Genomic DNA, 25,920 nt, shown 5'->3' on the forward strand with positions numbered 1-25,920 from the left:
GAGTCTCTTATTGGCAGAATATCCACAGGTCTTGTTTTGGTTTTGGTTTTATCTCTTTAGCCACTCTGTCTTTTGATTGAAGCATTTAGTACATTTACATTTAAAGTAACTATGAATGTATATACTTATTGTCATTTTATTAATTATTTTCTGATTTCTTTGTAGTTGTCTGTTCCTTTCTTCTTCTCCTCCTCTCTTTTTTTGTACACTGATGACTTTCTTTAGTGGTTTATTTGGGTTCCTTTTTCTTCTTTTTTTTTGGGGGGTGTGTGTGTATCTATTATAGGGTTTTGGTTTGTGGTTACCCTAAGATTCATATACATATATAAGCTATGTTTATGGTAGTCTATTTTAAGTTGATGCTTGCTTAAGTTTGAACACATTCCAAAAGCATTTTATTTTTTACTCACACCCCCACAATTATGTTTCATTTTGTTTTTGTTAATCCTCACTCCAGGATATTTTTCCCATTGATTTTGTAGAGAGAGTGGAAAAGAGGGAGAGAGGGAGGGAGAGAGAGGAACAGTGATGTGAGACAGCGATTGGTTGCCTCCCGCACGCATCCCAACAGGGGCTGGGGATCAAACCCACAACCCAGGTACATGCCCTTGACCGGGAATCAAAGCCGCAACCCTTTAGTGCATGGGCTGGCACTCTAAACAGTGAACTACACCAGCCAGGGCCCCACATTTATGTTTTGACATAATATTTTACATCTTGTACATGTATGAATCTCTTATTTTATTATTATATTTACACATGCTCTTACTACTTGTGTCTTTTAACCTTTTTACTAGCTTGATAATTGGTTGATTTACTGTATTTACTAAATGTTTGCCTTTGTTAGTAAAATTTTTGTTTTCCTATGTTTTCTTATTTTTAGTTTTGGCCTTTTCCTCTTAAAGTTCCTTTAACATTTCTTTCAATGCTGGTCTAGTGGTGATGAACTCCTTTAGCTTTTGATTATCTGGGAAACTCTTGAATCTCTTCAATTCTGAATGATAACTTTGCTGGGTGTATTCTTGCCTATAGGTTTTTTCTCTTCTGTCACATTGAATACATTGTGCCATTCCTTTTCTGCCCTGCAAAGCTTCTGTTAAAAAAATCAGCTCATAGTCTCTTGAGGAATCTCTTGTATATAACTAGCTTCTTTTCTCCCACTGCTTTTAAGTTTCTCTTTATCTTGAACTTTCGGCATTTTTATTATGATGTGTCTTGGTATGGGCTTCTGTGGGTTCATCTTGTTTGGGCCTCTCTCTGCTCCCTGGACTTGGATGTCTGTTTACTTAACCAGGTTGGTGACGTTTTCAGACATTATGTCTTCAAATAGGTTTTTTTGTCCCTATCTCTCTCTTCTCCTTCTGAGAACCTATGATTTGGATGTTGGTATACTTGATGTTGTCCCTTAACTTACCTTCTTTTCTTTTTTCTTTTTTGCTGTTCTAATTGGGTGATTTCCATGACCTTGTCTTTCATCTCCCTGACTTGTTCTTCTACATCAGCTAATCAGATGTTAATTCCTTATAGTGTATTTTTTATTGCAGTTTTTGTATTGAGTTCTGATTATTCTTTTTATATTTCCTATCTTTTTGTTGAAGTTCTCACTGAGCTTGTCTATTCTTCTCCCAAGTTCATTGACATCTTTATAACTAGTGTTTTGAACTCTTTATCTTATTGGTTGCTTGTCTCCAGTTCATTTAGTTCTTTTTCTGGGGTTTTATCCTGTTCTTTCGTTTGGAACATATTTTTGTGTCTCCTCATTCTGGCTGTCTCTCTGTGTTTGTTTCTGTGGATTAGGCAAAACAGCAACCCCTCCTGGTATTGAAGCAGTGGCCTTAAATAGGAGCTTCCTTTTTGTAAACTCTGTATGCTGGGTGCCTTTGGTAAGCCAGCCAGAGCTAGAGCGGGCTGCTGAGCATTACTGTGGCTGCCATAGTGGCTAGCAGTGGCTGGAGCTGGAGCCAGCTAAGATTGAAGTCATGGGTAGTCCTGGGGTAAAGCTGCACTGGGGCCACCTTGTCCAGGCTGAGTGGAGCTACAGTTGTGCAGGCATCGGCCACAGGAAGTTCTGGGGGCAAGCCACACTGGGGCTTCCTTGGCCGGCCAGTTGGAGCTGTAGTTGGAGAGGGCTCAAGCCAAGGGGAATCCCAGGGGCAAGCCAAGGAGCTGGTGTGGGCCCAGGGCCTGGTGCACGCTCGGACAGCCTTGGCAAACTGGCTAGAGTACTGGACTATGCTCCCACCGTGAGATTAAAGTGGAAGGGGAGCACAACAATGGTGTTCCTTGTATTTCTGACAGTGGAAGAGAGTTTCCACAGCTTCCCTCCCATTGGCTAATGCCCTAGGGTTGTTAAATCCATTTTCTTCTGTTATATTCTAGGTGCTCTTTAAACCACTCTTTTTTTTGCTATGCCCCAGGGTAGGAGAGTCAATGATCCCTCCCTCCTGCAAGTGGTGCGTTGGGAGTGGGGTTCCTATCATACCATGTCTGAGTTTCTCCTACCCATTTCTGTGTTTCTCTCTCTCTCTCTCTCTCTCTCTCTCTTTCTCTCTTTCTCTCTTTCTCTTTTTCTCTTTTCCTCTTTCCCTTTTTCTCATTTGCTGTGCAGAAGCTGTTCACTTGCCCTTCATTCTTCAGGGGGAATTGCTCTGTAAGTGTAAATTCAATGGGTTTATGGGAGGGGTGTGTTCAGTGTCTTTCCGTGCCGCCATCTTGGACAGAAGTCTCAAATTGTGGCCAGGTTTTAAAGTATGGTTTTGGGAAAGTGGTATTTAGAATTGCCTTACATTTTCATTATAAAGGAAACAGTTTCAGAATACATACTACAGTATTGTGTTTTCAAGTATTTTAATAATTCAAATGTTTGTTTTTTTAAAATATATTTTATTGATTTTTTACAGAGAGGAATGGAGAGGGACAGAGTCAGAAACATCAATGAGAGAGAAACATCGATCAGCTGCCTCCTGCACACTCCCCACTGGGGATGTGCCCGCAACCAAGGTACATGCCCTTGATCGGAATCGAACCTGGGACCCTTGAGTCCGCAGGCCGAAGCTCTATCCACTGAGCCAAATCGGTCAGGGCATAGTAATTCAAATGTTTTATCAATACAGTATATCTTAGTATTTTTTATTATTTTTTATAGTCTGATATAATAGGATGAATATTAATTTATTTGACTTTTAACTAGACACTTAAAAAAACCTTGGCTTTGCCACTTACTAGCTATGTAGACTTGGGCATATCTGTCTATTATAAGATGGCCTAATAGTATTATCTACTTTCTAGAATTCTAAAGGAATATTAAATGAATTAATATATGTAAAGTACTAAGAATATTGCCTGGCACAGAGATGCTATATAAGGTTTGGCTGTTATTACTTTTCTAGAGAAAGAAATAAGAGAAAGAAGTGAGCCCTAGCTGGTTTGGCTCAGTGGATAGAGTGTCAGCCTGCAGACTGAAGGGTCCTGGGTTCGATTCCGGTCAAGGGCACATGCCCGGGCTGTGGGCTCAATCCCCATTAGGGAGTGTGCAGGAGGCAGCCAATCAATGATTCTCTCTCATCATTGATGTTTCTCTCTCTCTCTCTCTCTCTCCCTCTCCCCCTCTACCTTCTTCTCTGAAATCAATAAAAAAACGTTTAAAAAAATAATAATAAAAAAGAGAAAGAAGTGAAATGAAAATATTGGAAAGCCAAACCGTTTGTAGGTTTTATGTTTGTCTACCTAGAACAGATAAGAGTATCAACTGAGAAGTTCTTAGAAGCAATAGACATTTAATGGGGAGAAGTAACTGTAAGAAGTTTGCATTGATCATAAGCTTTTCTAGCAATAACTAGTTGATATCATCAGGAAAAACTTCTATATAGTAAGTACTTAAAAAATTTTTTAAAGTACAATAGTCCCATCTTATCCATAGTTTCACTTTCTGCAGTTTCAGTTACCCACGGTCAGCAGCAGTCCAAAAATGTTAAAGGAAAATTCCAGAAATAAGTAATCACTTTTAAATTGCAAACTATTCTGAGTAGTAGGATGCTACCTGGGACATGAACCATCCCTTTGTTCAGTGTATCCACCCTGTGTACACTACCCACCCATTACTCACTTAGTAGGCATCTCAGTTATCAGATCAGCTGTCGCAGTATTGCAGTGCTTGTGTTCAGGTAACCCTTATTTTACTTAATAATGGCCCCGAAATGCAACAGTAGTGATGCTGGCAATTGGGATATGCCAAAGAAAAGCTGAAAGTGTTTCCTTTAAGTGAAAAGGTATGTATGCATAGGAAATAACATGGTATGTACTAGTATAGGTTTTGGTACTATTCACAGTTTCAGGGTCCTGGAATGTACCCACCATGGAAAAGTGGGGACGACTGTAATATTAGCGACTCGTAAGACAAAAACTTGTAAATTATACATTAATAATATTTTAATATATGGAGAGAGATAACATGTTTTTCATGGAGTTTTGTAAGAATGTCTTTTTCTGTTAAATTGTTACGTAATTTGAATTTGATTCCAATATGAATTTTATGTAGAAGTGTTAAATGATCAAGAGATTCCCAGAACATTGTGAGAACAAAGTTTAATGAGGGAGTACTCCCCATATTCAATGTTGAAATATGTTATAAACCTATACTAAGTAAAATAGCTTGGTACTGCTACAGCAAGTTACAAACAAACCAATAACACAAATGAAGATCCAGAAACCCAAGTGTATGTAAAGAGTGTATAACATGATAAAAGTGGTATTTTTCTAATCAATAGAGAAAGGTTAAATTATTTGTTAAATGGTTTGGGGACAGTTGGTAAATATTTGAAAGGAAAAGTTAGATTCTTACATTACATCATATACCAAAATGAATTCCAGGGAAATTGAGAATTTTAATGTTAAAAATGAAACCATATAAATACTAACAGACCATATAGGATTAAAATGACAAAAACTTTTCTAATCATATACTAAAAGTGGAAACTATATAGTATAAGATTTATCAATTGAATTACATAAAAACCAACTAAGAATTTCAGTACATTAAATACATAAAGATTATTAAAAGTAAATAATGATATATATTTGTGACATTAGAGACAAAGAATCTTATAAATCTAAATGAGGGATGTATATTAAGTAAAACAAATTAAGAAGTGAAAACAGTATTATCCACATTTGGGGAGATAAAAAGACCTGAACAGAAATAAGACTGGAGAGTGTACTATAAAATTGTTAATAGTGGTTGTCTATTTAGGTTAACACATGATTTTTCTATTTTTTGCTTTTCTGTATTCTGTAAATTTTCAACAAAGAATATAAATTTTATAATTGAAAATTTAAATAAATTATATCTGCTGTATTTTGAAAAGTATTACTTGATGTCTAAATTTCTAAATAAAGGAATGGTAATTAGTTTTTATGTTTTCACTAGCCTTGGAACATTGAAATCCATTTTATAGGATAATGAAAACTTAGAATTATAGTTCATGGTCACAAAAGTAGGAGACAAATTCAGGAAGAGTTTATCCTCATGCTTTTTATTTCTGTTTACTGTACTAAGGAGAATTATTAGACAGTAAATAGTACTCTCTTGGTTTATTTTGTTTTGGTTACAGACTAGAAGCAGCCAAAGATGATTATCGAATACGCTGTGAAGAGTTAGAAAAGGAAATCTCTGAACTTCGGCAACAGAATGATGAACTAACCACTTTGGCAGATGATGCTCAGTCTCTAAAAGATGAAATAGATGTTCTTAGGTAAACAATCTTCCCATCTTTGTACAGTGCCAGACCTGTCATAACCCAGAACAGTTCTTCCACCAAAGTTACAAGCTCTAGGATCTCTGGGCATAGTAGGATGTTCAAGAGGTGGGCCACCTGGATTTAGATCTAAGTGCCATCATTTATTTAACTTCCATATAACCATTTTCTCATCTGTAACATGAAAATAATACACACACACACCTCAGATTTATATGTGGAGTTAGGTGAGTTTATATTTTTAAACACTTGGAACAGTCTGGCAAATAAGTGCTATATGAATGTTTCTCAATAGAAATTAATCTCTGACCATTACTTTATACTTGTGTATCTCTGGAGCTTTTCTTATTACTACTCCTTTTCTTTAATTTTGAGTCCTGCAGTCACTTGGTCTTCCTTTTTCTCAAATACTGTCATATCTCACAAGGCTTCATCTCCTTGATGGACCTTTTTATCTTCACTTCAACTATTTGCTCACGAGGCACCTCACTCCCTATCACTTCATTTTTCCACCTTTGCCATTCTTGTATAATCTATCCTCTGTTGGATCGTTCTAACCACTTATATTTTACACTTTTGCTCTGAATACTGAGAACAAATAGAGAAATTCACATAGTGATACAGTTTTGTCCTACTACAAATTAATAAGCTTACTCTTCACTGTGTTCTTACCACTGGTCCACCATTCTGCTGCTCATCAGTAGATGGCTGTCTCCCATTTCTCTTCTAGGTATGACATATTCATAACTCTTCTCACCTGCATGCCTATCGCACCCCACCTCTCTCATGCCTTACGTTCAGTGGATGACATTGTCTCCTGCTGCATAGAGGAAAGAGGCCATGAACTGTGGAACTCTCCATGTCCTATATCTCCTGCACCTCCTGAATTCCCTGCATTCCCACTAATCGTTTCTTTTCTGCTTCTAGAAGATAGACTTGTTATTCTTCCTCCTGTCCAGTGCTAATTTCTTCTTCAATGTTCTGGGTCTCAATGCTTCTTGCTTACACAGGGACTGTTACATGAATTATCATTTCTCTTCACATTTGAATCTCCCTCCTTAGCATATATGTACATTTAGGTCTCTCTCATCTTAGAAAAAGGGAGAGACTTATTACTCTCTCCTTCCCTCCAGAACAAATTTAGGTTATACAGGGTAAAATTTATGTTCTCTCCTTAATCCCCTAAAATTTGTCCCCATCTGCCCCAACTACTCCACTGAAACAGCTATTCTAATTGCCAAATTATTTGGACACTGCACAGTTTATTTTGCTTTTACTACCACTGCATGTGTGTCTGCTGGCTACACCCCCAACCCTTCTACCCCCTGCTACACACAGGTTTGCTTTCCTTAAATTATATAACATTTGTCATTACAATTTTTGCTGTAACTTGGTTATATTTTTTAACCTGAGCAGAAAAATTAACCTGGAATTATCTTTGGTCTTATAATTTGATTAGAATGTGTTATTATCTCACAATCCCTCTTGTTTTAGCACTATCTAAAATAGCTATATAACTGTGAATGTGTTTCTGATTTCCCATCTTATTCTAGACATTCTTCTGATAAAGTGTCTAAACTAGAGGGCCAAGTGGAATCATATAAAAAGAAGCTAGAAGACCTTGGTGATTTGAGACGGCAGGTTAAACTCTTAGAAGAGAAGAATACTATGTATATGCAGAACACTGTCAGTCTAGAGGAAGAGTTAAGAAAAGCCAATGCGGCTCGAAGTCAACTTGAGACATATAAGAGACAGGTAAAGAATTGTAACAGTGTCCTGATGACATTTTCAAGCAGGTTCTCCCCTGGCTTATCAAAAATCTACTGGCTCGCTTTTATGGTGTTCTGATTTTTACCTTTGAAACTTAGTTCTTCTCCAGGGCTTACTGACTGGTCTCTATAGCAGATCCTTTTATTGCTTTTTATTTTTAAATTTATTATATAATACTTAAATATGCAACAGTAAAAAAATAATACATGTGTCCATGCTTAAAAAATAAAACATGCTCTTCCTTCCCCTCATTATAGTAACCGCTATGCTGTTTGTGGTTTCTTTCCTATGCATCTCTCTATTCCAGCGATTTTTCAACCTTTTGCATCTCATGGCACATGTAAAGTAATTATTAAAATTCTGTGGCACGCCAAAAAATATATTCTTTTGCTGATCTGACCGAAAAAAAAGGTATAATTTTGATTCATTCACACCAGACAGTTATTGTTGTGTTGGCTATTGGCAGTTTTTTATTTGACAGTCTAAGGGGGAAAAAGTCAGTGACCCTTACTAAATAGTCAGGTATTGCATATTTTAAAAATTCTTGGGGCACACCAGTGTGCTGTACACTGGTTGAAAATCACTGCTCTATTCTTTGTTTTGGTTAATCCTCACTCGAGGATATTTTTTCCATTGATTTTTAAGAGAGGGAGGGATGGGAAGAGAGATAGAGAGAAATATCACACATCGATTAGTTGCCTCTAGCATTAGCCCCAACCAGGGCTGGGGATCAAACCTGCAACCCATATGTGCCCTTGATGGGGGATTGAACCCCAGACCCTTCAGTGCTCAGGAGACATGTTAACGATTGAGCAACACTGGCCAGGGCACTCCTGCTCTATTATTTTCCTGCATATGTATATTTATTCACTAGAGGCACAGTGCACAAAAATTTGTGCACTCAGGGGGTCTCTCAGCCCAGCCTGTGCCCTCTCGCAGTCTGTGACCCCTCGGGGGATGACCACCTGCTCCTCGGGGGATTGGGCCTAAGCTGGCAGTCAGATATCCCTCTGGCAGCCCGGGAGCCCTCAGGGGATGTCCACTTGCCAGCGGGGAGCAGGCCGAAGCTGCAGTTGGACATCCTTAGTGCTGCTGAGGAGATGGGAGAGGCTCCCACCACCACCGCTGTACTGGCAGCCGTCAGCCTGGCTTGTGGCTGAGCAGAGCTCCCCCTGTGGGAGCGCACTGACCACAAAGGGGCAGCTCCTGCATTGAGCGTCTGCCCCCTGGTGGTCAGTGTGTGTCATAGTGACCAGTCATTCCCAGTCGTTCTGCTGTTAGGTCAATATGCATATTACCCTTTTATTATATAGGATATGTATGTAGATTATAGCATTTTGACGCGTTTTAAGGCTATCCAGGGCAAAAGTAGGTTTACAGTTGTTGAGTACTCGAGATATTCTTGTATTATTCATTAACTAGAGGCCCAATGCACGAAACTTGGCAAGAGTAGGCCATCTTTCTCCCGGCTGCCGGCACTGGCTTCCCTCCAGCCGCCTGGACCCAGGCTTCCCTCCGGCCGCCAGCAGGCACCTGGGATCCGGGCTTCCCTCGCAGCTGGTCTAATTAGCATATTATGCTTTTATTATTATAGATTATTGTATTATTTTCCATACAAACAACTGTAAACCTGCTTTTGCTCCACCTTATATAAATTATAAAGTGAAAGAACTCTACTATAATGTAGTTTTGCTCAATAGTATATTTGTGAGATTTGTTTATGTTGATAGGTATATACTAGTACAGCGGTTCTCAACCTGTGGGTCGCGACCACTTTGGCGGTTGAACGACCCTTTCACAGGGGTCTCCTAGGACCACCCTGCATATCAGATATTTACATTACGATTCATAACAGTAGCAAAATTACAGTTATGAAGTAGCAACGAAAATAATTTTATGGTTGGGGTCACAACATGAGGAACTGTATTTAAAGGGCCAGAATGTTGAGAACCACAGTAGTAGTAGCTTTCTCCCATTCATTCGTACTGCTGTATAGTATCTTATTAAATGACTATAACAGTGATGGCGAACCTATGTCACGCGTGTCAGAGATGACACGTGAACTCATTTTTTTGGTTGATTTTTCTTTGTTAAATGGCATTTAAATATATAAAATAAATATCAAAAATATAAGTCTTTGTTTTACTATGGTTGCAAATATAAAAAAATTTCTATATGTGACACGGCACCAGAGTCAAGTTAGGATTTTTCAAAATGCTGGCACGCCGAGCTCAAAAGGTTTGCCATCACTGGACTATAACATAATTTATCCATTTTCCTTTTGAAGGACAGACAGAATGTTTCAACTTTTTATTTTATATTACAAGAAATGCCACTGTGAATAAATAGTATTGAACATTACCTGTTTTATATATATGTGAAAGTTTTACAACTGAATGGAATTTCTTCCATAGAATATGTTCATTTAACTAGATACTTCCCAATTATTCTCCAAAGTGATTGTATTATTAGCAAGAAATTTGCATGATTTTTCCCACTCCACATCATCACTAACAATAATACTTAAAACTTCAAATTTTGACAATTGGGTAGATATGAAATGGTCTCTTTATACTTATACTTTGTTTTGCATTACCCTAATTACAAATATATTTACTGATCACATTTCTTTTGTGAATTGCCTATTTTTGTCTTAGAATCATTCTAAAAATTGGATTATGAAAGTTCTTTATATGTTTTTGGTATTAATATTTTTTTTTTTTTTTTTTTTTTTTCAAGATATAATCAGAACTTTTAATTTCAAAGCTTAAATTGAGATTTGTTGGAAAATGTTTTACTCTATATTTGTCTCTAGTTTGTTCTTTCCAAACTGAATATTCCTAGTTTTTTTTAATTTATTCGAGAATTTTAAATAACATGTTCCTGGTCAATCTCCAGTTCTCTTACGTCATTTTTCCTTAGTTTTATTTAAATTTTAAAAAATAAGTGGCATTCACCTGGTACAATATTTTAAAAATTCAAATGAGAAAAAGAGAAGTCTCCCTAATAATCCTATCCTAGCCTTTAGGCCTCTTCCCCAGGGCTACTAATGCATATGCATAACATTTTCTGCATATGTAGAAAAGTACTATGCTCTTTTATCCCCCTTTTTGCATATTTTAAAGTTACCATGTTTGATTTTTTTTCATAATTGAACTTAGGTATTAAGTGTTAGATAACTTGGGAATTTGTTTTTTTTTTTTTTTTTTTTTTTTTTTTTTTAATTAAATCTTTATTGTTCAGATTATTACATTTGTTCCTCTTTTTTCCCCCCATAACTCCCCTCCTTCCAGCTCCCACCCCACCCTCCACCCTCACTCCCCACCCACTGTGTTCATCCATAGGTGCATGATTTTTGTCCAGTCACTTCCCGCATCTCCCACACCCCTTTTTCCCCCAAGAATAGTCAGTCCATTCCCTTTCTATGTCCCTGATTCTATTATAATCACCAGTTCATTCTGTACATCAGGTTATTTATTCACTTGATTCTTAGATTCATGTGTTGATAGATGCATGTTTGTTGTTCATAATTTGTATCTTTACCTTTTTCTTCTTCTTCCTCTTCTTAAAGGATACCTTTCAGCATTTCATATAATACTGGTTTGGCGGTGATGAACTCCTTTAGCTTTTCCTTATCTGTGAAGCTCTTTATCTGACCTTCAATTCTGAATGATAGCTTTGCTGGATAAAGTAATCTTGGTTGTAGGTTCTTGGTATTCAGCACTTTGAAAATTTCTTGCCATTCCCTTCTGGTCTGCAAAGTTTCTGTTGAGAAATCAGCTGACAGTCGTATGGGTATTCCCTTGTAGGTAATTGAGCCTCTTTCTCTTGCTGCTTTTAAGATTTTCTCTTTGTCTTTTGCTCTTGGCATTTTAATGATGATGTGTCTTGGTGTGGTCCTCTTTGGATTCCTTTTGTTTGGGGTTCTCTGCGCTTCTTGGACCTGTAAGTCCATTTCTTTCACCAGGTGGGGGAAGTTTTCTGCCATTATTTCTTGAAATAGGTTTTCAATATCTTGCTGTCTCTCATCTTCTGGCACTCCAATGACTCTGATATTAGACCGCTTAAAGCTGTCCCAGAGGCTCCTTACACTATCTTCACACTTTCGGATTCTTTTTTCATTTTGCTTTTCCAGTTGGGTGTTTTTTGTCGAATCTTTGGTTTGATTATTGTACTCCTCTGGTCTGCTATTGGGTATAATATTCTTTATTTCAGTCCGTGTATGCTTACTTTCTAATTTCTTTATCGTAGCATCGAGGGTCTCATTAGTTTTCGTGAGGTTCTGCACAAATTTATGGCAAGCCCTCAAAATTGCGATTCTTAGCTCCATATCCTCCATTTCTGTCATGTTTTTTTGTCTCCGCATCTTTTATGCTTTCTTGGTGCACCCCCTTGTGGTCTCTGTGCGCAGTCTTGTTCTAGCCAAGCCTTAATTGTTGTAGTTAACACTAGAGGGGTTTGACCACCAGGCCGGCTGGCTGTGGAAATCAGCTGTGTGGAAAACGTCTGCCTTCTGGGGAGGTGCTAATCCAGCCTTTGCCTGAGGCGATCAGCAAATGGCTGTGCGCAGGCTTTGGGCGGGGCGGGATCAACAGGGCGGGCGGAGGGAGCAGTTATGGCCACGCTCAGTCCCGTTCCCAGAGGCTCTGCTTCTCAGAACCCCGGCAGCCGCTGCAAACCTCGGAGAGAAAGCTGCCCTCAGGTTCCAACTGATGCCGGTAATCCCGCTTCTCCCGTTTGAGTCTGGGTCCCTAGAGACTCGCCCGGATCTGGAGCCCAGAGTCTGAGACTCAGTCCCGACAGAAAACGACAACCGCGCCCTCAGCCACCAGCCCGCTTTCGCGCGCACCTCGGTACCTTTGTATTTTCCACACTGCGCCGCCTCTGAGCCTCGATTTGCTGTTCTCTTTCCTTCTAGTTGTAGAGTCTCTCTTCAGCCAGCCTTCCTGTGGTTCTGGGTGATGTCCGTTCAGTCTTTTAGTTGTATTTTTGAAATGGTTGTTTGCGGCAGCGGTCTCCGGTGTTTACCTACGCCGCCATCTTGGTCGACTCCCTGGTATTAATATTTTTATACATGTAATATTTCCTACCAATCTGTGGCCTATTCTTTTTACCTTTTTGAGATTGTTAATTTTAATATAATGAATTTTAAATATCTTTTTATGATTTATGTTTGTTATTCCTTGTTTAAGAAATCACTTCCTACAGAAGGATATAAGACTAATCTCTATTTTCTTAACAAAGATTTAAGTTTGTTTTGCACATTTATGTCTTTAAGCCACATTTTTGTGTAGGGCGAAAGGTTAGGGATACTTTGTCTGGACAAGCAGTCAACCTAGCAGCACTTATTAATAGTTTCTTTCACAGTGGCCTACAAGTCTAACTTATCATATACCTAAATTTCCATGTAATATCTGGGTTTGTTTCTGGGCACTCTCTTCTACTTTATTGGTCTATTTGTCTATTCTTACACCAGTACCTCACAGTCTTATTATCTATAAATTTTTAGTAACGTTGATATTTGGTATTACAGCACCTTGCTCTTTTTCAAAATTATCTATTCTTAGACCTTTTCTTTCCCTCTATACCCAAAACTTTTGGGAATTGGAATTACATTGATTCTGTTGATTAATGTAAAGGATAAATGAAATCTTTATGACAATAATATTCCTATCAGTGAATATAATATCTTTCCATTAAGTTTTTTTTTGAAATAAATCTTTATTGTTCAGATTATTACAGTTGTTCCTCTTTTTCCCCCTGATAGCTCCCCTCCACCCAGTTCCCACTCCACCCTCTGCCCTTACCCCCCCCCACCACTGTCCTCATCCATAGGTGTATGATTTTTGTCCGTCTCTTTCCGCACCCCCCACAACCCTTTTCCCCCCGAGAATTGTCAGTCCACTCCCTTTCTGTGCCCATGATTCTATTATATTCAGTTTATTCTGTTCATCACATTTTTTGTTCACTTGATTTTTAGATTCACTTGTTGGTAGATGTGTATTTGTTGTTCATAATTTGTATCTTTACCTTTTTCTTCTTCTTCCTCTTCTTAAAAATACCCTTCAGCATTTCATATAATACTGGTTTGGTGGTGATGAACTCCTTTAGCTTTTTCTTATCTGTGAAGCTCTTTATCTGACCTTCAATTCTAAATGATAGCTTTGCTGGGTAGAGTAATCTTGGTTGTAGGTTCTTGCTATTCATCACTTTGAATATTTCTTGCCACTCCCTTCTGGCCTGCATAGTTTCTGTTGAGAAATCAGCTGACAATCGTATGGGTATTCCTTTGTAGGTAACTAACTGTTTTTCTCTTGCTGCTTTTAAGATTCTCTGTCTTTTGCTCTTGGCATTTTAATTATGATGTTTCTTGGTGTGGTCCTCTTTGGATTCCTTTTGTTTGGGGTTCTCTGTACTTCCTGGACTTGTAAGTCTATTTCTTTCACCAGGTAGGGGAAGTTTTCTGTCATTATTTCTTCAAATAGGTTTTCAATATCTTGCTCTCTCTTCTTCTGGCACCCCCATAATTCGGATGTTATGCTTGAGGTTGTCCCAGAGGCTCCTTACACTATCTTCATATTTTTGGATTCTTTTTGCTTTTCCAGCTGGGTGTTTTTTGCTTCCTTGTATTTCAAATCTTTGACTTGATTCTTGCGATCCTCTAGTCTGCTGTTGTATCTCTGTATATTATTCTTTATTTCAGTCAGTGTATGCTTAATTTCTAGTTGGTCCTTTTTTATATCCTCAAGGGCATCACTAAATTTATCAGCGGTTTCTAGAAAATTCTTGAAAAACCTTATAACCGTGGTTTTGAACTCTATATCCAGTAGTTTGCTTTCCTCCATTTCTGTCATTTGTGACCTGTTTCTTTGTCTCCACATTTTGGCTGGTTCCTTGTGTTGATAGAGTGGCTTTCTGTGCTAGGTGTCCTATAGGGCCCAGTGGCTCAATCTCCCCAATTACCTGAGGTGGGCACTCTTTGTGGGCTGTGTGCACAGTCTTGTTGTAGTTAAGCCTTGATTGTAGTTGGTATCACTGGGAGGAATTGACCTCCAGGCCAGTTGTCTCTGAGAATCAGCTGTGTCTATGATGGGAGAACTTCTGTGCTGGAGACACCCTTATGGAGCAAGACTTGCTTCAGTGTGGCTTTGGTGCTCACTGAGTCTGCCCCCTGAGTGTGTCCTTATGGATATGAGGAGTTGTATTCTGGATGGTACACTGGCTCTTGGATCTCTGAGGAGGTGCTAATTTAGCCTCTGCCTGAGGTTACCCAGCAGGAGCTATGGAGAGATCTGCATATTCCTCTCCTTTGTTTGGGGTTTGGAGGTGCCCAGATGAGGCCCAGCTGTGAAGCAGTGCAAGCTGCTGTGAGGCCTTGGGCCTTCTTTTGGATGCTCTGGGTCTTTCTGACCCAACTGCAGTTTGTTAGGTAATTTTATATTGCAGAGGCCCAGGCCATTCATATGCAAAAGCCTCTGCACACAGCTTGGGTGGGGCGGGGTCTCAGGGAATCAACAGGGCGTAGCAAACAGCTATGGCTGATCCTCAGCCCTGCCCTAAGAGGCCCCTGGTCTCAGTGTCCCTTAGTAATCACTGCAAGCACCTCTGAGAGAAAGCCGCCTTCGAGTTCTGCCTGATGCCAGACTGTCCAGTTTCTCCTCGTATGAGTCTGGGTCCCCAGACACTCGCCCGCAACTGGAGTTCAGAACAGTCGGGAGCTTGTGTCTCCCTCCCGATTGAAAAAGACAACCTCATCCTCAGTTGCCAGCCCTTTCCACACGCCTGTGTACCTCTGCACTTTACTTCCGCGCCTCCTCTGAGTCTCAATGTGCTTTTCTCTTTCCTTCTAGTTGTAGAATTTCCACTCAACCAGCCTTCCTGTGGTTCTGGATGATGTCCGTTTTGTCTTTTAGTTGTATTTTTGAAGTGGTTGTGCGAGGCAGCAATTTCCGGTGTTTACCTATGCCGCCATCTTGGTTTCTCCCTCCATTAAGTTTTATACTTCTAAATATCATGCACATATTTTGTTATATTTACTTTTGGTATTTTATGTACTTGGTTTTTAAGAAAGTATACCATTTTCAGCTTGGTGCTCATTTATCTGGTTGAAATTGATTTTTGTACACTGATTTTGCAACCTTACCAAATTTTCATATTATTTCTAGTATTGTCTGCTTTATCTTTTGCCAAAAGTGATGTAAAATAAAAGCAGCTTTCTTTCTTTCTACTCTATAGTCTCTTTTTCTTCTTAATCAGCATGTCTGACCTTTAATACTATTTTAAATAGAAGCAATACTGGTAGACAACCATTTTTGTTGATTTTATACAGCATGCTTTAAACCAGGGGTCCTTAAACTATGGCCCGCGGGCCACATGCAAATACAAATATTGTATTTGTTCCCGTTTTGTATTTTTACTTCAAAATAAGATATGTGCAGTGTTCATAGGAATTTGTTCATAGTTTTTTTTTAAACTATAGTCCGGCCCTCCAACGGTCTGAGGGACAGTGAACTGGCCCCCTGTTTAAAAAGCTTGAGGACCCCTGCTTTAAACGTTTTACCAGTATAAGGATTGCTATAGTTTTCTGTAGCCACCTTTTACTAGGATAAAGGAATTCCACTGCATTTCTAACTTGCTCAGGGTGTCTGTCTTAAATGGATGTTGAATTTAATCATCAACTTTTCCTATGGTGCTTCTCCTCTCTATTAATGTGACAAATTATATTACTGGATTTCTCTATGCTTAAGCCATCTTTGTAGTCCTGAGATAAACTTAGTTTGGTCACTGGATTTATTTGTTGCTTTCACATTGTTAGATTTGCTTTAATTTTACTTAGAATATTTTGCCTCAATGATTCACTTGAACTTTTCTATTTAACACTTTCCTTATCTGATTTTCGCATCAGAATCGTACTAGCTTAATAAAAGGAGTTGGAGAAGTTTTAGTAGAACAGCCTGGCAGGTTTTTTTGGTGGATACACTTTCCCCCCACATTTTATTATGACATTTTTAACATATAACAAGGTTTAAAGAATTAATGAGCTAGAGTGTGAACTAATAAATAAATGTAGCCGAAACCGGTTTGGCTCAGTGGATAGAGCGTCGGCCTGCCGACTGAAGGGTCCCAGGTTCGATTCCGGTCAAGGGCATGTACCTGGGCTGCGGGCACATCCCCAGTAGGAGATGTGCAGGAGGCAGCTGATCGATGTTTCTCTCTCATCGATGTTTCTAACTCTCTATCTCTCTCCCCTCCTCTCTGTAAAAAATCAATAAAATATATTAAAAAAAAAAATAAATAAATAAATAAATAAATAAATGTAAATGAAGAAAATTATAAATGAGATGAAAAGGTGTGACATTAAAAGGAGAAATGACCTAATTAGAGTCCAAAGGAGAGAACAGGAATTATAGAAAGACATTCTTTGAAGGAAAGAATGGCTAAACATTTTTCAGAACTAATGGAGGACATCAGATTTAGTGTTAACAATGAATTACAAAGTAAATAAAAAGATATCTACACCTAGAAATACTGTAGAAAAATTGTATAAAACACAAATCTGTTTCCCTTCTGAAGCTTAATATATTTTTTCATTGATAATACTTTTCTTTTTACAAATTGTCTATAGATGCACTTTCAGAGCAGCCTGATCATTTTTAATGGTCTATTATTCCTTTCATAATTTAGATTTCCTTCTTTATCTTTAAAGTATTAAATCTAGTACTTTATATCTGATAATTACAATCTAAAATCCTTGGAGGTCTTATTCTACCATTTTGTTGTTGCTGTTATTGCTATTAATGCTTTTCTGCTGACTGTTGTTGGTCGTGGCTTATTGCTTTTTGATCTTTGTTCTTTAGTGTGGCTCATCTTTATCTTGGGGAATACTGGAGGATGGCCTGTGTTGAGGTGGTATTCCTCCAGACAGTGTGGGTTTTGCTTATGTCAGATTTTCCACAACATTTACCAAACAGAACTATTTTAAATTAATTTATTGGCTTAAGATTTGCCAGACAAGGCATGTGGCAACATTTTTAAACACAAACTCATTCGTTAGAATGTATTGCAAATTTTCAAGTTATATTTTTTCAAACTCAGAGCATTCACTTTAAGAAAGGCAAGTTTCCCTATTGATTTTTCCAGCTGATGGATTTTTTCCTCACCCACCTATTTACTGACTCATCATCTTTTTGAGTCCAAGGTGATTTAACAACCATCTGTCTTCCATTAAATTCAAAGCTCAGGATTCCTGGTTTTGGCCATTTGCACCTCTTACTTCTACATGTACTTCCCACTCCTGTGTCAGCAAGTGAGGATTTCACTTACTTATAAGCTTACCTATTCAATTGGATTTTTTCCCCTCTAGCATTTCTTTGACTTTATGTTAAAAGGATTTTAGACTATACAGTTATCTGTATTGCAAGAAATAGAAGTTGCATGTTTTTTTATCATCTTGAACATTGTTACTCTAGATCAGGGGTAGGGAACCTTTTTTCTGCCAGGGGCCATTTGGATATGTATAACATTATTTCCTTAATACAATTGACTTAATATAAATTTATGTTGCTACGAAAAAAGCTCCTAAACTTATTGTATTTCGAGTCCCAACTGCAGTTGCATGGCAGGGCCTGACCAAATGATTTCACAGGCCTTACGCGGCCAGTGGGCCTGACGTTCCCCATCCTTGTCTAGATTTTAGAACTCAGTCGCAGATTTCTGTTGCTAGTTCTCTCCATTCAGTTAAGCTGCTGTATCATACACATTTTTAAAAAATATATTTGTGGGGAAGGGATTTTTGTAGAAGAAAATAGTGATAATTTCTAATGTTTGAGATTATAAAAACTAATGGTATCTTTCTGTATCAGGTAGTAGAACTGCAGAATAGATTATCGGAAGAATCGAAGAAAGCAGATAAATTAGATTTTGAATATAAGCGGCTAAAAGAAAAAGTTGATAGTCTTCAAAAAGAAAAGGATGTGAGTATATATATTAGGGATTTTGGTTTTAAGGACTACTAATATTAAAATGGATATTTAATTTGTGCTTTGTGGTTAATTCCTTCTATTTATAAATTTAAAAATTCGAGATCCTATTTATTTTTAAATTTAAACTTAAGATTCACATGTATATTTCAGAAATAGATCTAAAATAAAAGATTAAAAGAATGCTTTTACTTCTAATTTTATGTATATTTATTATTCTACTGTTTTATATTGTTTTGCTCATGACTTTTTGTAAGTTTATGTAGAATTTTTGTTTTCTGTATGATTATTATAGAAGACACAATTCTTTTGGTTGTTATTCAGCATATTTTGAATCTTTTAAAAATATTTTCTCTATCATGATTTTGATTATTTAAATTCTTTGTTTGATTTTTTTGTGTTTAGTAAAAAGAATGTTATATACATAATCAGGTACTTATTGTTAAGGATGGTGTAGACCAGCCGTGGGCAAACTACGGCCCGCGGGCCGGGCCCGCTTGAAATGAATAAAACAAAAAAAAAAAAAGACCGTACCCTTTTATGTAATGATGTTTACTTTGAATTTATATTAGTTCACACAAACACTCCATCCATGCTTTTGTTCCGGCCCTCCAGTCCAGTTTAAGAACCCATTGTGGCCCTCGAGTCAAAAAGTTTGCCCACCCCTGGTGTAGACAGTTGTGTTTCTTATGTTTAACTGTGGATAGCATATTGCCTTGCACATTGTTGATATTCAGTACTGTAAAGTGAGAAAAAATTATTGTAATCTTTTACCTTTGGTGATCCTTTCATAGAAGATCAAAACATCCATGTTCCCTACTATTTATCATTTTATTAGGGAAGGCAAAGACCACTAATGAATAAACCCATAAAACCTCCACTAACTTTCCTTGTTTTTAATCTCTCCAGAGGTTAAGAACAGAAAGGGATTCTCTGAAGGAAACCATTGAAGAACTTCGTTGTGTACAGGCTCAAGAAGGGCAGCTCACAACTCAAGGTAAAACCATTTCAGTAGCCCAAGCAAAATTACTTATTTCTAATACAGTATTAGTATAAATGATTAGATTCATTTAAGATGATTGGACCAATAGATAAAAAATGAAAAATTGGTGAAGTGGCCAGTTGAAATGAAAAATTGTACAGATTTTAAACTGTTACATAGATATTGTGGCAAAAAGTCTATAGTTATGGAATCAAATTTACTTCCCTACTTTATATTTTAATTATATTTAAATATTTGATTTTATTAGCTCAAAAGTATAAATGTGTTAAATCATCTCTGTTAATAATAAATCTAGAAAGTCTTATTCTGGAAAGGTCCTCATAACCTCTTTAAAAATATATCAAATTCACCCTGGCCAATTTTGCTCAGTGGTTGGAGCATTAGACCACTAATTGAAGGGTTTTGGGTCAAGGGCACAACCAATCAATGTGTCTCTCTCACATCAATATATCTTTCTCTCTGTCTCTCCCCCTCCCTTGCACACTCTAAATATCAATAGAAAAAGACATCCTCAGGTGAGGATTAATATTATATATATATCAAACTCAAATTCAGTGATTTGTTTTTCAACTGATAGATGGAGTTGATACCAATTTTAACCCCTAGAGTGCCAGGGAGCGTGATTGTGCTCCTCCTGTCTTTTGCTAAAAGTGCCGGGAGCGCTATCAAAGCTTCGAAATGGCGTCCAGTTCTAAGTCTGCTTTTATTAGTGATGATGATATTGCTAAATACGTCAATGTAGTAAAGGTTTCCTTAAGTTTTTGAATATGTAACTTCATTTACTTGCGATTCATAATTTTTTTCCTAAACTGCTGTAAAATCAAAAATGCCTTGGCAATTTTAGCATAGTTCCTAGGATATTGGTTGGTACTCAAAGGGTTAAGGGACTTTATTTTTTAAATCCTCACCCAAGGATATGCCTATTTATTTTAGAGAGAGAAGAAGGGAGAGGGAGAGAAAGAAGGGGTGGGGAGAGAGACATCAATGGGAGAGAGAAACATCGATTGGATGCCTCCCATACCCACCCAACAGGAAATAGAACCCACAACCTAGATTATGTGCCCTGACCAGGAATCAAACCCACAACCTTTCATTGTATGGGACAACACTCCAACCAACTGAGCCACCTGGTCAGGTTTAAGGGACTTTTATCTAAAGAAAAAAGTGCTCTTATCACAGGAAATCATTTAAGACTTTATATTATTAAGGTGATAGTACTGCCGATAGCAGTTTACAGATTCAGTGCAATCCTTATTAAAATACCAACAGCATTTTTTCCAGAAATAAAAATACCCACCCTAAAATTCATATGGAATCCCAAGGAATCCTGAATAGCCAAGACAATCTTGAAAAAAAAGAAAAAGTTGTGAGACTCATGACTTCTTGATTTCAAAACATAGTATAAAGCTAGTAATCAAAACAGCATGCTACAGACATAGATAAACCGATGGAACAGAAAAGAGTGCCCAGAAATAAATCCTCACATATGTGGTCAATTGATTTTCAACAAAAGTGTCCAAGACCATTCAATGGAGCAAAGGAAAATCTTCTCAACAAATTGTGCTGGAAAAACTGGATATCCACATCCAAAAGCATGAAGTTGGACCCTTACACCATATACAAAATTGAACTCAAAATGAGTCAAAGACCTAAATGTAAGGACTAAAACTATAAAACATTTTGAAGAAACTATAGAGGAAATTCGAAATGACATTGGATTGGGCAGTGATTCCTTGAAATTGATACCAAAAACACAGGCATCAAAAGAAATAATAGCCAAAACCGGTTTGGCTCAGTGGATAGAGCGTCGGCCTGCGGACTGAAAGGTCCCAGGTTCGATTTCGGTCAAGGGTATGTACCTTGGTTGCGGGCACATCCCCAGTAGGAGATGTGCAGGAGGCAGCTGATCAATGTTTCTCTCTCATCGATGTTTCTAACTCACTATCTCTCTCCCTTCCTCTCTGTAAAAAATCAATAAAATATATTTTTAAAAAAGAAAAGAAATAATAAACAGGGCTTCATCAAAATTAAAAACTTTTGTGTATCAAAGGACATTATAACAGTGAAAAGTCAACCCACAAAATGGAAGAAAATATTTGCAAATCATATATCTACCAAGTGATTGATATACAGAATATATAAAGAACTTCTACAACTCAATAACAATAAAAAACAGCTCAGTTTACAAATGGGCATAGGTACTGAATAGGGATTTCTCCAAAAATGTACAGATACCCAATAAGTACATGAAAAGATGCTCAAGATCAGTAGTCATTAGAGATATGCAAATCAAAATCACAATGAGATACCACTTTGCAAACATTTGGTTGGCTGTAACCAAAAAGAGAAAAAAGGGAACTAACAATTGTTGGGGAGTGTGGGGAGAAATTGGAAACCTCTTGTGTGGCTGATTAATGTAAAATTAATAAGGGCAGCCACTATGGAAGAGTTTGGTGGTTCTTCAAAAAGTTGAAACATAGCCCTGGCCGGTTTGGCTCGGTGGATAGAGTATTGGCCTGGGGACTGAGTGGTCCCGGGTTCGATTCTGGTCAAGGGAACATGCCCAGGTTGTGGGCTCGATCCCTAGTAGGGGGTGTGCAGGAGGCAGCCGATCAATGATTCTCTCTCGGCATTGATATTTCTATCTCTCCCTTCCTCTCCCAAATCAATAAAACTATACTTTTAAAGAAAAGTTAAGCCCTGACCAGTTTGGCTCAGTGGATAGAGAGTCGGCCTGTGGACTCAAGGGTCCCAGGTTCAATTCCAGTCAAGGGCATGTACCTTGGATGCAGGCACATCCCCAGTAGGGGGTGTGCAGGAGGCAGCTGATCGATGTTTCTCTCTCATCGATGTTTCTAATTTTCTATCCCTCTCCCCTCCTCTCTGTAAAAAATCAATAAAATATATATATTTTTTTAAAAAAGAACCAAGATGGTGGCATAATTAAATAAATGCCTGTACTTGCCCCCTCCCACAACCACATCAAAATTACAACTAAAATACAGAGTAACTATCATCCAGAACCGCGGGAAAGCTGGCTGAGTGGAAGTACTACAACTAGAGAGGTAAAGAAGAAAGCACACCGAGACTGTAGGAGGTGCGGAGGCATGGAACAGGCTGGTAGGGAGATCTTCTCTGCGGAGGCTGCCTGGAGGAGCAAGGAGTCCCAGCCCCACACCAGAACCCCAGCCCAGGGTCCCGGAGCTGGGGAAAGAAGTCCCTACGGGCCGTAAGAATTACGGACTGTAAAACCAGTGCCGATTGGGGCTGAGTGACACACAAGCTGCTGGATACCCAGTTGCTCCTCTTAAAAGGCCGGCACCGCAAACTAAATTTACAAGCTCCCACTTCCTCTGAGCTCCAGTGCCAGGTGAGGCTCTGGGGGACCCAGACACATACGGGGAGAAACTGGACTGTCTGACATCGGAGCAGGAACTTGGGGGCAGCTTTCTTCCAGGCAGAGGTGCTTGCAGCAGTCATTGTTCCCATGCTGGGATCTCCCTGGTGCAGGGCTGACTGGTAGCCTTTCTGTTCGCTCTGCCCTGGAGATTCCCTGAGACCCCACCCGTCCCCGCCCCCCGCCCCCCTCCCATTTACAACCCCACCCAAGCTGTGTGCAGCACCTTTTGCATATGAATGGCCTGTCCTTTCTCAGCCTAAAACCTGTCAAACAAGGTGCAGCTGGGTCAGGGAGCCCCAAAGCTATAAATAAAAGGCCCAAGGCTGACATCCAGCACCAGCCTGCCTTGCTTCACAGCTGGGCCTTGCATAGACACTTCCAAACCTGATACAAAGAAGAGGAATCTACAGATCTCTCTGTAGCTCTTGTTGGGTGGCCCCAGGCAGTAGCTGACTTTGCAACTTCCTGGAGATCCAAGATCTAGTGTACCCAGTGGTCAGTGTGAGAGCATACCAGATTACAACTCTTCACAGGCATAAGTGACACACTCAAGGGGCAGAGTCAGGGAGCACCAATGCCCTACTGAAGCAAGTACTGCTCCATAAGGGTGTCTCCAGCACAGCAGCTCTCCCACTGTTGTCACAGCTGGTCCCACAGCCAATTGGCCTGGAGATCAATTCCTCACAGTGACACCAACAGCAATCAAGGCTCAACTACAACAAGACTGTGCTCACAGCCAACAAAGGGGTGCACCAAGAGTGTCCACCTGAGATGATTGGGGAGGTTGAGCCACTGGGCCCTATAGGACACCTACTACACAAGGCCACTCTATCAACTCAAGGAGACTTAGCAGTTACCCAATACATAGAAACAACACAGGGAAGCAGCCAAAATGCAGAGACAAAGAAACAGGTCACAAATGAAAGAAATGGAAGAAAGCAAACTACTGGATATAGAATTCAAAACCATAGTTATAAGGTTACTGAAGAATCTTCTAGAAACCTCCAAAGAACTTAGTGAGACCTTCAAAGATCTTAGTGAGAATGCCAAAAAAATTGAAAAGGACCAGTCAGAAATTAAGCATACACTGATTGAAATAAAGAATAATATATAGGGATTCAACAGTAGATTAGAGGATCCTGAGAATCAAGTCAATGATTTGAAATATGAGGAAACAAAAAACACCCAACCAGAAGAGCAAGAAGAAAAACGAATAAAAAATGTGAAGATGGTGTAAGGAGCCTTTGGGACAACTTCAAGCGTACCAACATCTGAATTATGGGGGTGCCAGAAGAAGAGAGAGAGCAAGATATTGAAAAACTATTTGAAGAAATAATGACAGTAAACTTCCTCTACCTGGTGAAAGAAATAGACTTACAGGTCCAGGAAGCACAAAGAACCCCAAAAGGAGGAATCCAAAGAGAACCACACCAAGACACATCATAATTAAAATGCCAAGGGCAAAAGACAAAGAAAGAATCTTAAAAGCAGCAAGAGAAAAACAGTTAGTTACCTACAAAGGAATACCCATATGATTGTCAGCTGATTTCTCAACAGAAACTATGCAGGCCAGAAGGGAGTGGCAAGAAATATTCAAAGTGATGAATAGCAAGAACCTACAACCAAGATTACTCTACCCAGCAAAGCTATCATTTAGAATTGAAGGTCAGATAAAGAGCTTCACAGATAAGAAAAAGCTAAAGGAGTTCATCACCACCAAACCAGTATTATATGAAATGCTGAAGGGTATTTTTAAGAAGAGGAAGAAGAAGAAAAAGGTAAAGATAAAAAATTATGAACAACAAAGTGACAACAAATACATATCAACAAGTAAATCTAAAAATCAAGTGAATAAAAAATCTGATGAACAGAATAAACTGGTGAATGGAATAGAATCAGGGGCATGGAAATGGAACAGACTGACGACTCTCAGAGGGAAAGGGGTGTGGGGGTGTGTGGGAAGAGACTAGACAAAGATCTTATATGCATGTATGCATTACCTATGGACACAGACAATAGGATGGCGAGGGCCTGGGATTGGGTGGGAACTGGTGGAGGGGAGCTATTGAGGGCGGGGGGTGCGGGGGGGAGAAATAGGGACATCTGTAATCTCAGCAATAAAGTGTTTTTTTAAAAAAAAGTTAAAAGATAAGCCCTAACCAGTTTGGCTCAGTGGATAGAGCATCGGTCTGCGGACTGAGGGGCCCGGGGTTTGATTCTGGTCAAGGGCATGTACCTTAGTTGCGGGCACATCCCCAGTGGGGAATGTGCAGGAGGCAGCTGATCGATGTTTCTCTCTCACTGATGTTTCTAACTCTCTATCCCTCTCCCTTCCTGTCTGTAAAAAAATCAATAAAATATATTTAAAAAAATAAAAAGATAAAATTACCGCCCTAGCCAGTTTGGCTTAGTGGATAGAATATTGGACTGCGGACAGAGGGTCCCAGGTTAAATTCTGGTCAAGGGCACATGCCTTGGTTGCAGGCTCAATCCCCAGTGTGGGGCATGTAGGAGGCAGCCAATCAATGATTCTCTCTCATCATGGTGTTTCTAGCTCTCTCTCCCCCACTCCCTTCCTCTCTGAAATCAATAAAAGTATTTAAAAAAAAGATAAAATTACCAAATTTTGCAATGCGATTTCTAAGTATATACCCAAAAGAATTCAAAGTATATACCCAAAGTATATATCAATTTTAAGCATATATCCCAAAAGACTCAACTAGATACTGGTATACCAATATTCATAGTAGCGTTATTCAAAAGATAGAAACAACCCATGTGTTTATCAACAGATGAATGAATAAAGAAAATGTGGTATACACATACCATGGAATGAAATAAAAAGCCATAAAAAGGAATAAAGTTCTGATAAATGCTGCATGAATGAATTTTTAAAATATTATGTTAAGTGAAATAAGCCAGATACAAAAGGACAAATATTGGTATGATTCCACTTTATCTAGGATTGGCAAATTTATTGAGAGAGAAGGTAAAAGTTTATGGGGGATGGTAGTG

The 25,920-nt window shown here is 38.6% G+C and overlaps 1 protein-coding gene across 1 annotated transcript in view; it reads left to right on the forward strand.

The window, feature by feature from the left end:
- Window positions 1–25,920, forward strand: part of HOOK3 (hook microtubule tethering protein 3) — a 101,744-nt gene that overhangs the window by 45,164 nt on the left and 30,660 nt on the right. Inside the window, exons 10-13 of the mRNA XM_070408497.1 lie at window positions 5,610–5,750; window positions 7,307–7,508; window positions 18,386–18,496; window positions 19,412–19,499. Coding sequence (XP_070264598.1) covers window positions 5,610–5,750; window positions 7,307–7,508; window positions 18,386–18,496; window positions 19,412–19,499 — 542 coding nt within the window. The remainder of the gene's footprint in view (window positions 1–5,609; window positions 5,751–7,306; window positions 7,509–18,385; window positions 18,497–19,411; window positions 19,500–25,920) is intronic.

The sequence above is a fragment of the Myotis yumanensis genome, unplaced genomic scaffold (assembly GCF_028538775.1).
Source record: "Myotis yumanensis isolate MYYU_CA2020_CCGP unplaced genomic scaffold, mMyoYum1.0.hap1 SCAF_3, whole genome shotgun sequence".
NCBI lineage: Eukaryota > Metazoa > Chordata > Mammalia > Chiroptera > Vespertilionidae > Myotis > Myotis yumanensis.